Source organism: Protomyctophum bolini, assembly GCF_963924005.1.
Source record: "Protomyctophum bolini genome assembly, chromosome: 7".
Classification (NCBI taxonomy): Eukaryota; Metazoa; Chordata; class Actinopteri; order Myctophiformes; family Myctophidae; genus Protomyctophum; species Protomyctophum bolini.
This window is the reverse complement of record NC_137868.1, coordinates 16,197,760-16,212,759: the sequence shown is the minus strand read 5'-3', so window position 1 is coordinate 16,212,759 and position 15,000 is coordinate 16,197,760. Positions and strand designations below refer to the sequence as shown.

The window sequence follows — 15,000 nt, the reverse complement described above, 5'->3', positions numbered from 1 at the left end:
CGTCATATATCATGAAGTCAGTCCCGCTACATACTGTACATGCTCAGTCGTGTTCTGTCAATAGAGACTGATTAAAATGGGTACAAACGATGACGCATGACGGGTGACAGACCCCGCCGTGATAACTATACAATTCGTCTTTTGTCGAGCCCGCCATAGAGCCCCGTGGGCACGTAAAGTGCACAAATGTCAGCAGCTTTCACTTTTGTTTTTCATTTCAAGGGGTCTTTCTTTCCAGCAGAAAATTTCCCCAGAAGTTGTCACTATAGTCATGAATGAATCGTATTTCGTATACCCAAGCAGCAACCTACGTCTAAAGTGGTTAATGCAATTGCAATCATATGCAGGTCTACACCACAATAATGAGCTTGAACAATGTTGACAGGGGGTCCGCAGCAGAGCAGAGGGAAGCCACTAGCCACTAGACTGCCCTCTCTCCTCCTAGGAAAGAAACCCCTGGCTGTCGGTGACAAACAACCGGGATCGCCCGCGGACCGGTGCATTGTTTGTGGGGCTCGCTTTCACTCATTGTCAAACGCACAGTACGCACTTCTACAAACTTGAATGGCAAGAAGAAGCTCCGACTCTCGCCCATACACAAGACGGCTGGACAATCATTAAATCAATCAAGCCTTTTCATTCACAGCAGCTGCACAAGCATTCAAGATGTGTCCCTTTGGGGTTCCTTACCGGTGGGTAGAATGTATGCGATGCTTATGATGGCCAGAGGGACGCAGTAGTTCCAAACGGGAGACATCGCCGCTGTGTATTCCCTCTGATCTCTCTTCTTCCTTCCAACCGCACGGTATTCCTCTTCCTTTGGAGAAAAATCAGAGTGACATGAACCCGCAGGTTCACCCGTCAACAGCGCCTTCTTCGCAGCGTGGATGTGTACGGGTACGCGTGTGTGCTTGCGCGCGCGCGTGTCAGTGTGTGTGGGTGTGTGTGTGTGCGTGTGTGTGTGTGTGTTTGAGCGGCTGTTTTTCGCCAAGCAAGCGCTCGTTCTAATGGAATAGTCTTTACATAGTAATGCGCGTACACATATTACACACACCCACTTTTGTCTCTCCTTCAAAGTGGCTGAATGTGATGATAATGATGATGGCTCGGCCGGTTTTTCCCTCGGTTTACTTTACAATGTAAATATATTTAAAATGCTGGCCAGAGGGGCGGGATTAGACGGCGTTTCTGTCCAATCGCGAGGCGAGAGCAGGTGTGTGGGGGTGTGCGTATACGAACGGGGGCGTGGTCTGGCGCCTCTAGTTTTACTGGAGGAGAGAAAAGTGGGGGCAGCTGCTGGAGGGAAAGGGAAACGTATCCCAATTAATTGGAATCAATTCGCTCTAAATGTGATTCATAACCTGCGTTAACTTTCCCGAGCAAACAACTAATGTATTACGAAACCAACTTATATAGACTGAAAACAATGTCTAGTGTAGTGCAGTGATTAACTTCCGGACAATAAAACAGATGTTTATTGTTTGAAAAAGACTATGGTGCATTAATCATTAATTAATTTAAAACATAATACATTTTATTGTGTTGTAAATTCAAACGCAGATTAATGTATGCAGATTAATTGGTACATATTATAATTAGATGCACGTAACCATGCAGAGAGAGAGAGCCGCCATTGATTTGACTTAATAGATTTAATCAAGGAATAATATCATAGGCCACAATACAGCCTGCCAGGGGTCTGTCTGTATGTGTCAGAGAGTACATATATAGCCTACAGAGATATGGCTCACCTCCAAAACAGAATAGGACTCATCGAGGAGGGTATTAGAGAGTAGACCTATGTGTGTTCGGCATAAATTGTGCTTCTGAATGTAATAGCCTGGAACAAAAACTTGTTCTGGCTGACCCTGTGGGCCTGTGCTGCTGCTCATCTGTAGGCTACTCTGTGCCTATTAGGGCCACGCCGGAGGGGCTCTTTAAGTTTACCGTCATGCTGTGGCCCACAGTTTGACCATGATTGTGTTTTCCAGTAAGAGTGCTGTTCCATTATGAAAATTGTTTCTTTTTCAATTTACTCTCTTTACTCTCTCTCTCTCTCTCTCTCTCTCTCTCTCTCTCTCTCTCTCTCTCTCTCTCTTCACAATACCCCCCCCCCCCTCCCCCCATAGTGGGATAGGCCCATTATAGTTTTTAAGACACATTGGATAAATAGCAGTCCTCCTTTGCAAACGGCATCTTTAGTGACCCCTTCAGGAAAGAAAGTCATACAGTATAGTGCCTGCACTGGCTTCTGGTAAATTAAGAAATCCACCTGACTGAAAATTAATTAAATTTTAAAGTATAGACGAATGCCATGGACATGTTTCTAACATTTTAAACTGCATTTGAATAATGAGAACTATACCACATCTTTGAAAGTGGTTTTGCACCCACACTAAAGTTTGTCTCACTCATTTATTGACTGCATGGTAAACGATAGACTGGAGCTCTTGTGAGTGACAGCTAAATGTCATGTTTATTCAAATTAATTCAAACATATTATTTATTTATTTATTCATGTGTTTCAATTTCCAACTGCTCAGACTCAGTACAGCTCTTACCCAAGGAAAGTCTTCTGTATAGCAGCAGAGTCCCATGCTGCACGCTGCCATGCAGAGAAAGATGAGAAATATATCAGTCACGTATAGCCTACTATAATAATAATAATAATAATACACGACGCGAACCCCCCCCCCCCCCCCCCCCACAGGCCCACACACACACGGTACATACGTCTCTCTCACACGCATGTGCACGCGCGCGCACACACACACACACACACACACACACACACGTCATTGACAGAGCAGACGCTGTCATTATTATTATAGGCACCAGGCGGCCTCTAACAAAATCCTTTATCGAGACATAAGGTGATAGGAATGTTCCTATACTTTGCTATTGCAATGCTTGACTAAATTGCCACCTGGCTCAGGTTGGCGTCGAGTGAAAAACTTAAATAGAATACACAAAAGTAGCCTGCCCATTAGCCATGCACCTATTCTCTCTGCTACTAATGTAGCTTGTAGGCTAAAGAAAACAAAACAAAACTCACACTAAAGTTTGTCTCACTCATTTATTGACTGCATGGTAAACGATAGACTGGAGCTCTTGTGAGTGACAGCTAAATGTCATGTTTATTCAAATTAATTCAAACATATTATTTATTTATTTATTCATGTGTTTCAATTTCCAACTGCTCAGACTCAGTAGGCCTACAGCTCTTGCCTCTTACCCAAGGAAAGTCTTCTGTATAGCAGCAGAGTCCCATGCTGCACGCTGCCATGCAGAGAAAGATGAGAAATATATCAGTCACGTATAGCCTACTATAATAATAATAATAATAATACACGACGCGAACCCCCCCCCCCCCCCCCCCCCCACAGGCCCACACGCCCACACACACACACACACACACACACACACACGGTACATACGTCTCTCTCACACGTCATTGACAGAGCAGACGCTGTCATTATTATTATAGGCACCAGGCGGCCTCTAACAAAATCCTTTATCGAGACATAAGGTGATAGGAATGTTCCTATACTTTGCTATTGCAATGCTTGACTAAATTGCCACCTGGCTCAGGTTGGCGTCGAGTGAAAAACTTAAATAGAATACACAAAAGTAGCCTGCCCATTAGCCATGCACCTATTCTCTCTGCTACTAATGTAGCTTATAGGCTAAAGAAAACAAAACAAAACTCACCTCTTGACGATGAAAACTATATAAGCATTGGTTCTCCTGGTCTCAAGTTGCATTCATGACACATGGCAGGAGTCAGTGAGTCAATTGAAAGATTTTGAAAAGTGGCGCGATTCGCGAACTGTCCCGCCTGGCTAATAAGCCAGACCAATCAGCCGTTGGCTATACCCTCGTTAGGCCATCAGTAGCCTATAGCCTGCTCAGTGTCAGACAGTGATAGGCCTATTGCTCTGCCTATAGAATCCCTCCACGGAGGAAGTGTAGTCCTTTCACAATTCACATGATACATTTTTGGAGGAAATTTTTATGTCAATGATTGACTGTCTGTATGTATGAATTGTAAGGTTGTAACGTTAGATATAGACTAGAGAATGTAACTGATTAGGAAAGTTGTGACCACTATTGTGTCGGTGCATTGGTAAAAATGCAGAGGCTTCTTCTTCTCTTTGGTATTGATTAAAAAACTGGTTTACAGAAAAGGCTGCATCCAATGTTGCAAAAATAGAACAATAAAGTATCTTCGATGATACAGTCCGACCAAAACACGCCGTCCATTTGGTTCCATTTGTACTCTCTCAGAGTTACAAACCCATTAAGGGTCCATTTGGTTCCAAACTATCATTTATCTGGGGACCCCCTGGAATTCCCTCAAGGACCGCTGGGGGTCCCCGGACCACACTTTGGGAACCACTGCTCTAGGCTATATACTCTGAGAGCAGCGAAGCCGTGTGGGCAGCACCATCTTTACTGTAATTAATTAAATAATTTATTCATTGATTGTGTTGGGAATGGATGGCCAGATTTGGGTGAAAATGATAAGTAGGCCAAACAGATTAATTATGATATACTGTGGATATTTGGAAATAATGATACAGTGAGTGTCAAATCGAGCGCCAAAATTAGTGGCAAAGTGCGTAACGTGCGTCAACCCTGACCCTGAAATCCGGGTGCTTCAAAACACCACTGAGCAACTTCCACTAAAATGCATGAATAGCAGGTGCATTTGACCTTTTTTAAAGGTCAAATGACACGGTCAAGGTCCAAATTATATATCTCGGATGGAAATGGCATATCGGGTTGAGGTACCTTTCGTTCCTCTGCTGTCAAGGTCCTATATATATTCTCTATAGGCTATAATCAACTACTGGTAAATTAGTTAATTAGTCAGATTAACCAGAAAATAAACAAACTACAAACACAAAAGCGCTGTGAGTTTGTAGATCTTTTGAAAATGTATCATTTTATTCAAACCGATAATTTTTATTATCGATTAAATTGATTAGTTCGATTAACTGTTGCACCCCTACAGCAGAGTACCAAATAGGGGCTAGCTATAGCTGCAAGAGAACAGAGAAATGGGCTGACTGACTGTCATATAAAAGAACAGCAGTCAATCACTCCAATTAATCACAGGTATTAAATGCTGCACTGTAGCACCACTGAGAGAAACAGAGAGCCAACTGACCCCGATTTATGCAGCGCTGCCCATATAAATCTATGGTGCTCCCATTTCCTATAATGTGATCCTGAACCAGCACTTTTTTGTGAAGTCGTCTCGTACTGGTACCTCGCTGGTGATTTCACATATCGTCGCTGTTGGGGAGAAACCTCAGAAAGTAGTGAATATATAGGCAGATCTGCAAGCTCACAACACATTGCAATGTCTTGTAAAATAAAGATTGTAGATCTGCTATTTTCTTTTCAATAATGAAAATCAGACCCGTCGCCGTCGGAACTGAGCAGTGCAACTATAGCCTATACTTTTATTGCGTGTGCGTGTGCGCGTGTGCGCGTGTGTGCGTGTGTGCGTGTGTGTGTGTGTGCGTGTGTGTGTGTGTGTGTCAATCAGGAGGTTGATGACCTGCTGACCAGCTGACCTGCACCTGCACCTGCCAGCAGCAGCTGCAGTTCAATAGGTCAAGGTACAAACAGGCATTCCGTGCTCAAACTGACAGACAGGCAGACAGACATACATCAGACATACATACATATATAAATATAAATACATACACACAAAGCTGTTCCTTGGAGCGGCTAGCACCGCTCAAAAAGGAAAAGTTGTGGAGATAATATAAATAAATAAAAAGTAATCATTATTGTATATTTTAAGACGGTTTTGGGTTTGGTTTAAGCATTTATAACCATGTGGTTTCCTGAATCCACAATGATATTTAGTTAGATTAAGTTAGATTTAATATGATCTGTATCTGTCACGTTCAGATGATTGGCTACAGTCTGTATACGTGATATTACTGATGACCATTTTTGATCTTGTGAAAACAGAAAAGATTGATTCAGAATTAAATTCAAATGTCCATGAACTGTGCAGTTGTGTTGAACTAACATTGTCTTAATTATCCAGGTAAGTTCAGTAGTGTTTTAACGACTTTCGACAAAATGTAAACAAATGAACGTCAATCGGGATTTCTAAAAATGAAGCCATTACTGGCAAATATAATGTATTACAGTGATAATTATTTGATGTATTGTGTGCATTGTTGTATTGAACCACGATCGATGTTAAGAGATAACCTCAGCACTCTCATCTGAGCTGCACGCTCCCCCGTTTTGAGAATTTAACTCTGGACAAAATAAAATAAAATAATTACATTCAGCATGACGAGCCAACTTGGGATGTGAGTTGCAGTTACATTTGACTATAAATATAAGTGCAGGTATGACATTTAGGCCCATATCCACCTATAATGTTATACTGTGTATTTGTGGGGGCTGGGGAGCCTTCTATAGGAATTTATACGTTCAGGTAAATCTATGGTCTTAATAAATGTAACTTTTGATAAATGTACAGTGAGAGTATAGGGAGGCACTTAATGTCTGGTCACACTAGGACATCACACTGTTAATCCGGTCTTGATCATAAAGCAACAGCTTTACACACCAATATAACAACTCCGCAGAGCACCGCTTTCTAGTTAACAATGTCAATAAAGTTATTCACAAGATGCGCTGCCATCTTTATTGTGGTTTGGACATCATTAAAATTAGCCTATATATCCCTCAGTCGGGAGAGTGTGACAACAGACATGAAACGTATAGGATTGCAGCAAATTGGTAATGCGTTGAGTATGTTGGGGCCATTACGTACTACTACTCACATTTATCTGCGTTTCAGAGGTGGGCAACACAGTCAGATGTATTTAGAACAGTGCATGATGTAAGATCAATCTCTGGAAGTTTGTACACAACACCTGTGGCTCTCCAAGTGCAGCTGCCAGATGACAACAAACCAGAGCCATAGAGTAAGACACAGTTCCGACATTGACAGGACAGTTGCATTTTATGACATGAAAGGTGCTATATAATAAAGTTTATTATTATAATTAAATATATATATATATATATTCCCCCCCCACAAAATCAAAGATTCCATAGGCATGATTCACCAAGATCCTGGATGGCTTGATTCTAGGCTTAAAATAATTGATATGTAAATATCTTTGTAAATATGCCCTATAGACTCACATGCTGTGTACAATCTGCTTGCGGCCTCAGGTTCCTGCTCTTACAGTCCAATGATTTCCTTTCTCGCCACATGAAAACATTAACCTTGTTGTTTTGGCATGGAAAACAGACGTCCTCCTCATTTCCCAATTCCCATCCCTTTCCGTTTCCCCCTGTCAGCCTCTCGCCGAGGGTTTGATCCCCAGTTGGCGGGTAGTCGGTGGCAGCAGCTCTGCCTCGGCTCGCACCAGATGGGGCATTGTTGAGGAGTAATGAGGGGAGAACACCTGCTTCTCTCTGTTGAACCTCAATCGTTCACTTCCAGCCATTTGACACAACATATGCGGAATGAACGTACGAAGCCAAGTGACCGTGGCGAGAACAGGAACGGGATGACGGCACAGTGGCACTGCATGCAGGGCTTTGGTCAATTAGAAGTCATGTTCAGTATATAGTGACGGTTTAATCTAATAGGCCAATGTGTGACACTGCAGTTTACACTGAGGTTACCTTTTAGCAGCTGCTATAATTCTTTTTAAAAAATGTCCTTTTTAGACAGGATGGTATAGAACTGTAAAGAGACAGGAAGTGAATCAACTCTCCTCTGACTAGAACCAAACTCTTTTTTAACCATAATATCCTACTATAAATGCACCACGTCTCTGTGTGTGTCTGCGTGCGTGTGTGTGTACGGTTGTAATGCTAAACTTGAGAACCGTTTGCCCCACCGACTTCAAATAGACACACGCGTTCCCAAGTAGGCCGTCTCTGTCTGTGTGTGTGTACTGTTCGAGAACCGTTCGCCCCACCGACTTCAAATTCGGCACACGCCGATGTAAATGCAAAAGACAGGTTTAACATGCACGTGCAAATGTGCAGTGACAAAAAAATATACCCCAAAGGACTCAAGGAGTGGGATTATTAAATGTATTGTACAATGCCACCATTTTATTCCAGTTATTGGGTTGTGTGTGGAGGCAACCATACAAGGCAACCCCTGGCTCATCGGGAGCAGCGGTTCAATGTCTTGCTCAATGACACTTGAAGACACAAATCAGAGGGAGACAGGGGTCATTCCTAGACAACTACTCCTGTACCTCCTCCTTAGGTATCTTTCTGTGTGTGTCCTGTAAATAACATGAGGTCAAAGGTCACAGTGCAAGCCTGGTCTATGTTTTGTCATATTCTTATGATGCATTCAATCTCCAGCTCGTTCTGGGTTAGGAGTAGGGGAGAGCAGGGTCGGTTGATGCGCATTTTACTAATCCCTCCCTGGCCTGCACAGAGATTAATTAATTTCAAGTAACCAAACTTTTTTGTGAACAAGATACACTTGTCCTCTCCCATTACCCTGAGTGTTTTTTAATTTTGGTGAAACGAGTCGGACGCAATCGGCAAGCAAAGTGATCTTGCTTTTGGCAGGACGAAAGGTTTTGGCAGGGCGAAAACTGCGGAACTATAAAAAGCGAGATCACTTTGCTTGCCGATTGTGTCCGACTCGTTTCACCAAAATTGAAAGTGTATCTTGTTCACAAAAAAGTTTGGTTACTTGAAATGAATTAATCTCTGTGCAGGGAGGGAATTAGTAAAATGCACGTCAACCGACCTGTCTCTCCCCCAGTCTCCGCTATACTTACAGCGTGCAAAAACACAAAAGGTAGCTCGGTCAATCTTTGGCGGAAATGGGTTTTTTTTGTCTGCGAGGCTTTCGGGCGCTGTGGAATCGAATGACGTCGCCGGAAATACGCGACGAAAAGGTGTTGCATGTTATCCAGTCCGAGGTGAAACCGTCCTACCGCACCAACTGACCCGGCTCTCCCTATTATTGTTCAATAGTTGCACACTGCTCCTATAAAATAAGGATGAGATTCTTCAACGACTAAATGGGACGCATTCATCTTTATATTACTTATTCGGTGCACTTTTTCTATACAGCAGGGGCACCTCCTGGTGAAAAACGATGACAAGCGGTGAGGGAGGGCATGGCTCTTATATGCAGTGGGAAACATTTTCTGGTGGCAAGAGGCAGTAACTTAAACAAATAGCTTTGCATATCTGTCACAGGGCAGAAAATAACATTGTGTCATTAATCATGACCAGTGGGATATTGATGCCAACGAACAACTATGTTACTAATCACCTTCTGGCTGCTGTATGTGCATTATCTTGTATTGTATGCTCATTCTGTTTTATGTTGTGAGATAAGACTGACCCCTGCGGGGACACAGGTAGTTCTAAAATAAAGATGGCTGACTGATAAAACCAGGACCGGTTTCTCTGAATATTATCTTAATAGCACAGGTGAACGAACAGGACAAGCAGGCTAAAACCACCCGAAAAGGCCGCACTGTAAAACCTCCATCGAGGTATGAGGACTGATGGGAAAAAAAAGAAAAAAAAACATTGTACTGATTGATGAGTGCTTGTTCTCTTTGACACAGGTTAAAGGAGAATTCCATGATAGAATGCTTTCTTATCTTTCTTACCTTTCTCTGTAGTTGTTACGTCCCCACAAAAGAGGTCCAGGTGTTTTTTTTGTGCAAAAGCTCCTTATTGGCTATTTTCCCTATACCATAAGCCCTCAATGAATTGCATTGCATTGAATGGGAATTGAATGGGGCTATGGGGTGTTATGCTAATTCGCTTATTTCCATCGAAATAAGTAGTAAAGTGTGCCGCTTGGGATATTATTTACATTATGAAGAGAGGATATGTACAAAGAAATTATAATTTTGAGCGATGGAAATAAGCGAATTAGCACAACACCCCATAGCCCCATTCAATTCCCATTCAATTCAATGCAATTCATTTAGGGCTTATGGTAGGGGAAATAGCCAATAAGGAGCTTTTGCACAAAATAACACCTGGACCTCTTTGGTGGGGAACTACAAAGAAAGGTAAGAAAGCCTTTTAGTATGGAATTCTCCTTTAAAGGTTATCTCTGATTATTTTGTTTGAGTGATCTCAAGGTGTGCCCACTGTTTTGCCCACTGCCTTTTTCTCCCAAAGTTGATGACTTTGTTGTTACACTTGAGTTTTTGTTTTGTTTTGCTTTTATAAGAAGGGAGATGTTGTGATAAGAGATAAGACTGCCCCCTGTGGGGACGCAGGTAGTTCTAAAATAAAGATGGCTGACTGATAACACTAGGACCGGTCTCTCTGAGTATTATCTTAATATTGCATGTATTGTACTCTGCTAAAAACGTCAGCATCAGCTGTAATCGCCATATTGATTCATTTAGGAATATTTGGGCAAAATGCCCTCTTATAGTCATGTGTCTCAGTGTCTGACTGTACCATCACGCTCATGCTAGCAGACCTTTCCCAGCATGTCGTGCTTATGTTAGTATATCAGCCATGTGATCTAACCACTTATACTGAGCTGTATATCAGCATATCTGCCGACTGAAGGCTTTTAAATGCCGCGGAGACTCCGCCTACGCAGTGCACCACAGGAGTATGCTGGAGTGCTAATGGAGTTGACCCACTGACACAGCGTGTGGCACGGGGTGGTATCTCCCTTGAGTGCATTTCTAGCTGTTAACCACTTTCAACGTTGGGAATGTTGGCAATGTTCAAAACCTTACAAGAATAGGCCCGGGCGGCTATAGTGTAGTGCACCTAGGCTGCTAAGCCAGCCTGACGGAGTGTCGCGGGTTCGACTCCCCATCCCACCTCTCTCCCCATTTCCTGTCACCATACTGTACACTATACAATAAAGACCCAAAAATACTGTATATCTTTAAAAAGAAAACATCCAAATATAAACTAAAATAGAGACATAGGACTCTTGACTGAGCCCTCAAGAGGATTGCAGCTCAGAATTCTCTCCTCTGCTCCACCAACCTAAGTAGTTGTCTGTAGTAGTAGTTGTCTGAGACAACACAGGTTAAAAGGTTACTGGGCGCGAACACACTTCTCCCTTCAGAACCAGCCCTAGCCCAGGGACAAACCTTTCTGCTACATTGTTGCCGCTGTAAAAACTACCATAACATAACAACAACTTTGTGGGTGAACTTGGAGATCTGATATAGTTGTGCGCGACACCAGCGCACAACCAAGTATAAATTAAGCAGTAGTCCAATGTCAACAGAGGAGAAAGAATCCTTTCGCCCATGGCGGCTTCAAAGGGCAAAACAAAACGGTTCTTGCTGGCCTTTCAGCTGACTGGACATGGATTTTCTCTCAATAAGTGAGCTCTCTTCTTAATCCCAAAGTCCTAGTGTTGACCTAGGGGTGCAGAAGTTTGCAGAGTTGCAGAGGGAGATGCATAGTAGAGAGTATTAAAGCAGGCACCCAACGAAGGATGGCCCACAGAAGAGGAAAGGCTGCGGAGAGAGCTTGAATAATCAGTTTAATAACATTATCCGGGCTGTGCTCCGTGGCGCATGCACCCGTTAATGGAGTGTCATTGTTAAACCGCCGCCTTGGCCGTTATTAACGGCAGCCCACGGTCAGCCTCACACCAATAATAAAAACCACATAAAACCCCAACCATAACTTCAACAGACAAGCGTAATGAAATTTGCAGGCATTATGAGCATGGTTATGGTAATAAGCGATGGTACCATGGCACAGCGTTAGGGGTTACAAGGCAACAGAGGAGAAAATTAAAACGATGAAGCTGTTGGCCCCCGTGAGGATTTTGTGTGGTGGCAGAGTGGCAAAAAGGATGGCAGGGCCAAAAAGTTTCAAGGTTATAAGAGGTCTAGACTAGAGTCTATGCTTATTCTCTGAGTGTGTGTGTGTGTGTGTGTGTGTGTGTGTGTGTGTGTGTGTGTGTGTGTGTGTGTGTGTGTGTGTGTGTGTGTGTGTGTGTGTGTGTGTGTGTGTGTGACTGTGTGCGTGCGTGCGTACATATATTATGTTTGTTGTGCACATGCAACCCAGTTGGGTTCAGTGGCAGAATAAATGAGTAACTACAAAAAGGAGAAATTATATCTGAAGGTTCAAGTGACCGACACGCTTTGTGAATAAACTAATTAAATATTGGGAGTTTATTTTTCAGTGCGCATATGCAGTAAGCCTATATTTCTGTATTATTTATTTTAGATGCTGTGCATGCATACACGCCCGCTCATTACGTTTTGATTTGTGCACTTGCTCATATACCTGTTGCTTGAACTGCATGTTTTTGTTTTGTTTTGTTCTTGTGTTCACAGAGCGATGGAAGGGGCAACATGCACAATACGGGCATCTATCTCCAGTGCAATGCTCCAGAGAGAGGCTTTGTAGTATAGTGGATGAGAGCCAGAGATAAACAAGCTGGAGAAAATGTAAGATGTCCAAGAGTTGTGTTTCACTGGATTATTGATCACCCCTACACTGCTTGTGTTTCATTCAATACAAACATGTCACAAATATATAATGTAACAAAGGAGTGTGTTTAAGCAGTGTATACATACTAGACAATACACTATTAGTATTTTGTTAGGTGTTTCAGTGCAGTTGCTTCTGGTCTTGATGTAGTCTTTGAGTGGTTTGGAGAGCATGTTTTGTTGTAAGTGTATTGTTCTGTGTCGACATGTTTAATGTATTGTTTTGTCTATGTACTGTATTCATTGTGTTGGGCCGAGGACCCCCTCTAAAACGAGATGATACATCTCAAGGGGCTATCCTCTAAAGGAAATAAAATTTCAATATGATCTGTTTGAATGCCATTATTACAGCCACATTCCTAACTTTCTTTCTCAAAGAAACTAGTGATATAATCTAAACAACTAAATACTGACTGATTGTATTACTTTCTTGAAATCATGTCAAATCTGTGGTTTGTCTGTGAAATGAAGTGTACAAGTCCAATTTCTCTGTATATTTTATTGACCATGCAGGGTCCCCCAGAAGTATGTACTTGGCCCCTTAGTTTTTCCACCCATGTATAACAAATCCCTTCTCCAAAAATAGCTGATCTAGTTGATATGGTATTTTCACAGAATGTTCATGTGTTTTCACAAAATGTTCGCCTATTATGCATGCCCGAAAAAATGATGCTAAGGTTTGTATGTTTCATGTGCAGTATTTCATGATATAACATGATGTAATAGCCACACTGTATTGTGAGTGCCCTATTTTTGCTTTCCCGTGCAAGCAAAAAGATGCAGGGAACCCAAGGAGAGAAACTCAGGGTGGAGGCATACTCTCATCTTCTTAGGGCTCCCAACATAAGAGCTGCTATGAGTGTAGGCTTCAGGAAAATCTTGGATGATGATATACGGTACGGTACTAGTATGTAGTAGAGGTAAGCTTGTGAAGGATTTGATAACGTGCGCTGGGACTCCAGAACGAATGGCTGGAAAATTGGTCTGGTGATTTATCCCACTCATGTGGGAATGTGATGTGGTCAAACTTGGAGAGCCAGTAAAATAAATATATGCCCCTGAGGTAAATCTGAATGGACGAGACTTGGCTATGGAGTACGCTGTGTGCATTCCAATAAAGCTAGTGGTGGAATGTTACATTGAGAGAATGAAAGGGCAAATGGAAGGTGGAATGGAAAAGGCCTTGAAACTATTCCATCCATCCAGGGAGGTAATGTAGGAGGAAAGTGTGTGAGGATCGAAGCTGTCAAGGATGGAGTCATCATCTTGGGAAGCTGCCTGCAGATGGGGATATACAGTATGAGTGGTGTTAAAGCTATGGATTTCTGGAATGAGAATGTGAACAAAGAGTCAGTGAGATGTCAAGGAGTGAAGGTGCAACAAAACATGATCTGTAAATAAAATACATGATAGCCAGAGAGCTTGACCATCCTTTATGAATGATGTAAACTGGAGATATATGGCAGTTGACCTGAGATCTTTATTGACAAATAAATGCTCTTTTTTTGGCATATTATGCAAAAAGAAGTGGTGAAAAGTTTGAAGTTTATTTCTATTGCAGTCCTTTAGCGTGAATGTGTGTGTACGTGTATAAACTGAGAGTCAATAAAATACAATAAAATCAAATACATTTAAATAGAATCAAATTAGCCAATAATATGGTAGAAATATGGAAATTGCTGCAACTAAATTATGGTTGTAATTAGATCCAGCTGCTATTTAGTCAGCTCTCTCTCTCTCTCTCTCTCTCTCACACACACACACACACACACACACACACAGCCAGCTCAGGGCTCATTAGGCCACTCATTAGGCCATTAGGCCACGCTCTGTTCTATTTTCATGGCAAATGCAAGAAAGGTTTGCCAGGGATGTAGCTCCATTCTGCAGAGTTCATCCAGGGATGTAGCTCCATTCTGCAGAGTTCATCCAGGGATGTAGCTCCACTCTCCAGAGTTCATCCAGGGTTCTGTGGTTCTGTAGTGAAGGGCCAGCCCAACTTATATTCCAAGCACGTGGCGTGGGATAGAAAGGATTTATCTTGTGGAATGAAATGACATGGATCGCAAAAATTGATGTCACTAGCAGTGACAGCAGCCCCCGTTTGGGGCACCTGAGCGCAGCGAGGATGTTGGAGATGAACAGTGAGATCCGTTGTGTTTTCTCAACAGGCAGGGAAGCATGAAAGGTATAACTGAATTCAAAGTAATGCCTAAAAACTCCAGTGGAAGATCCTTAGTTCTTTTTCTCGGGTGACTGCATGGGGAAGGCCGAGTTCTGAGAATACAGATTTCATAGTTAGGCCTGTTGTTGTTATCATGGGTTGGTTAAAACACATCACACACGTTATTAAATTTGCTATCCTATATTAAAGTTGCCTAATAGGTGGGCAGCTCTCAACCCATGCTTATCGACTATTTTAGTCTGTAGGGTAGGACCTACTTTCTTTTCATGTTTTTTATCCCCAATAAAGTTGATAAAAAAGTTTCCTTATTATTATTTCCTATATTAT

The 15,000-nt window shown here is 42.3% G+C and overlaps 1 protein-coding gene across 1 annotated transcript in view; it reads right to left on the bottom strand.

Annotated features, from left to right (window-relative positions):
- The window catches only part of cadm4 (cell adhesion molecule 4), a 234,152-nt gene extending 233,173 nt beyond the window's left edge, over positions 1–979 (bottom strand). Inside the window, exon 1 of the mRNA XM_080767145.1 lies at positions 691–979. Within this exon, the coding sequence (XP_080623271.1) occupies positions 691–757 (67 nt within the window). The 5' untranslated portion in view covers positions 758–979. The remainder of the gene's footprint in view (positions 1–690) is intronic.
- Positions 980–15,000: the final 14,021 nt, after the last annotated feature.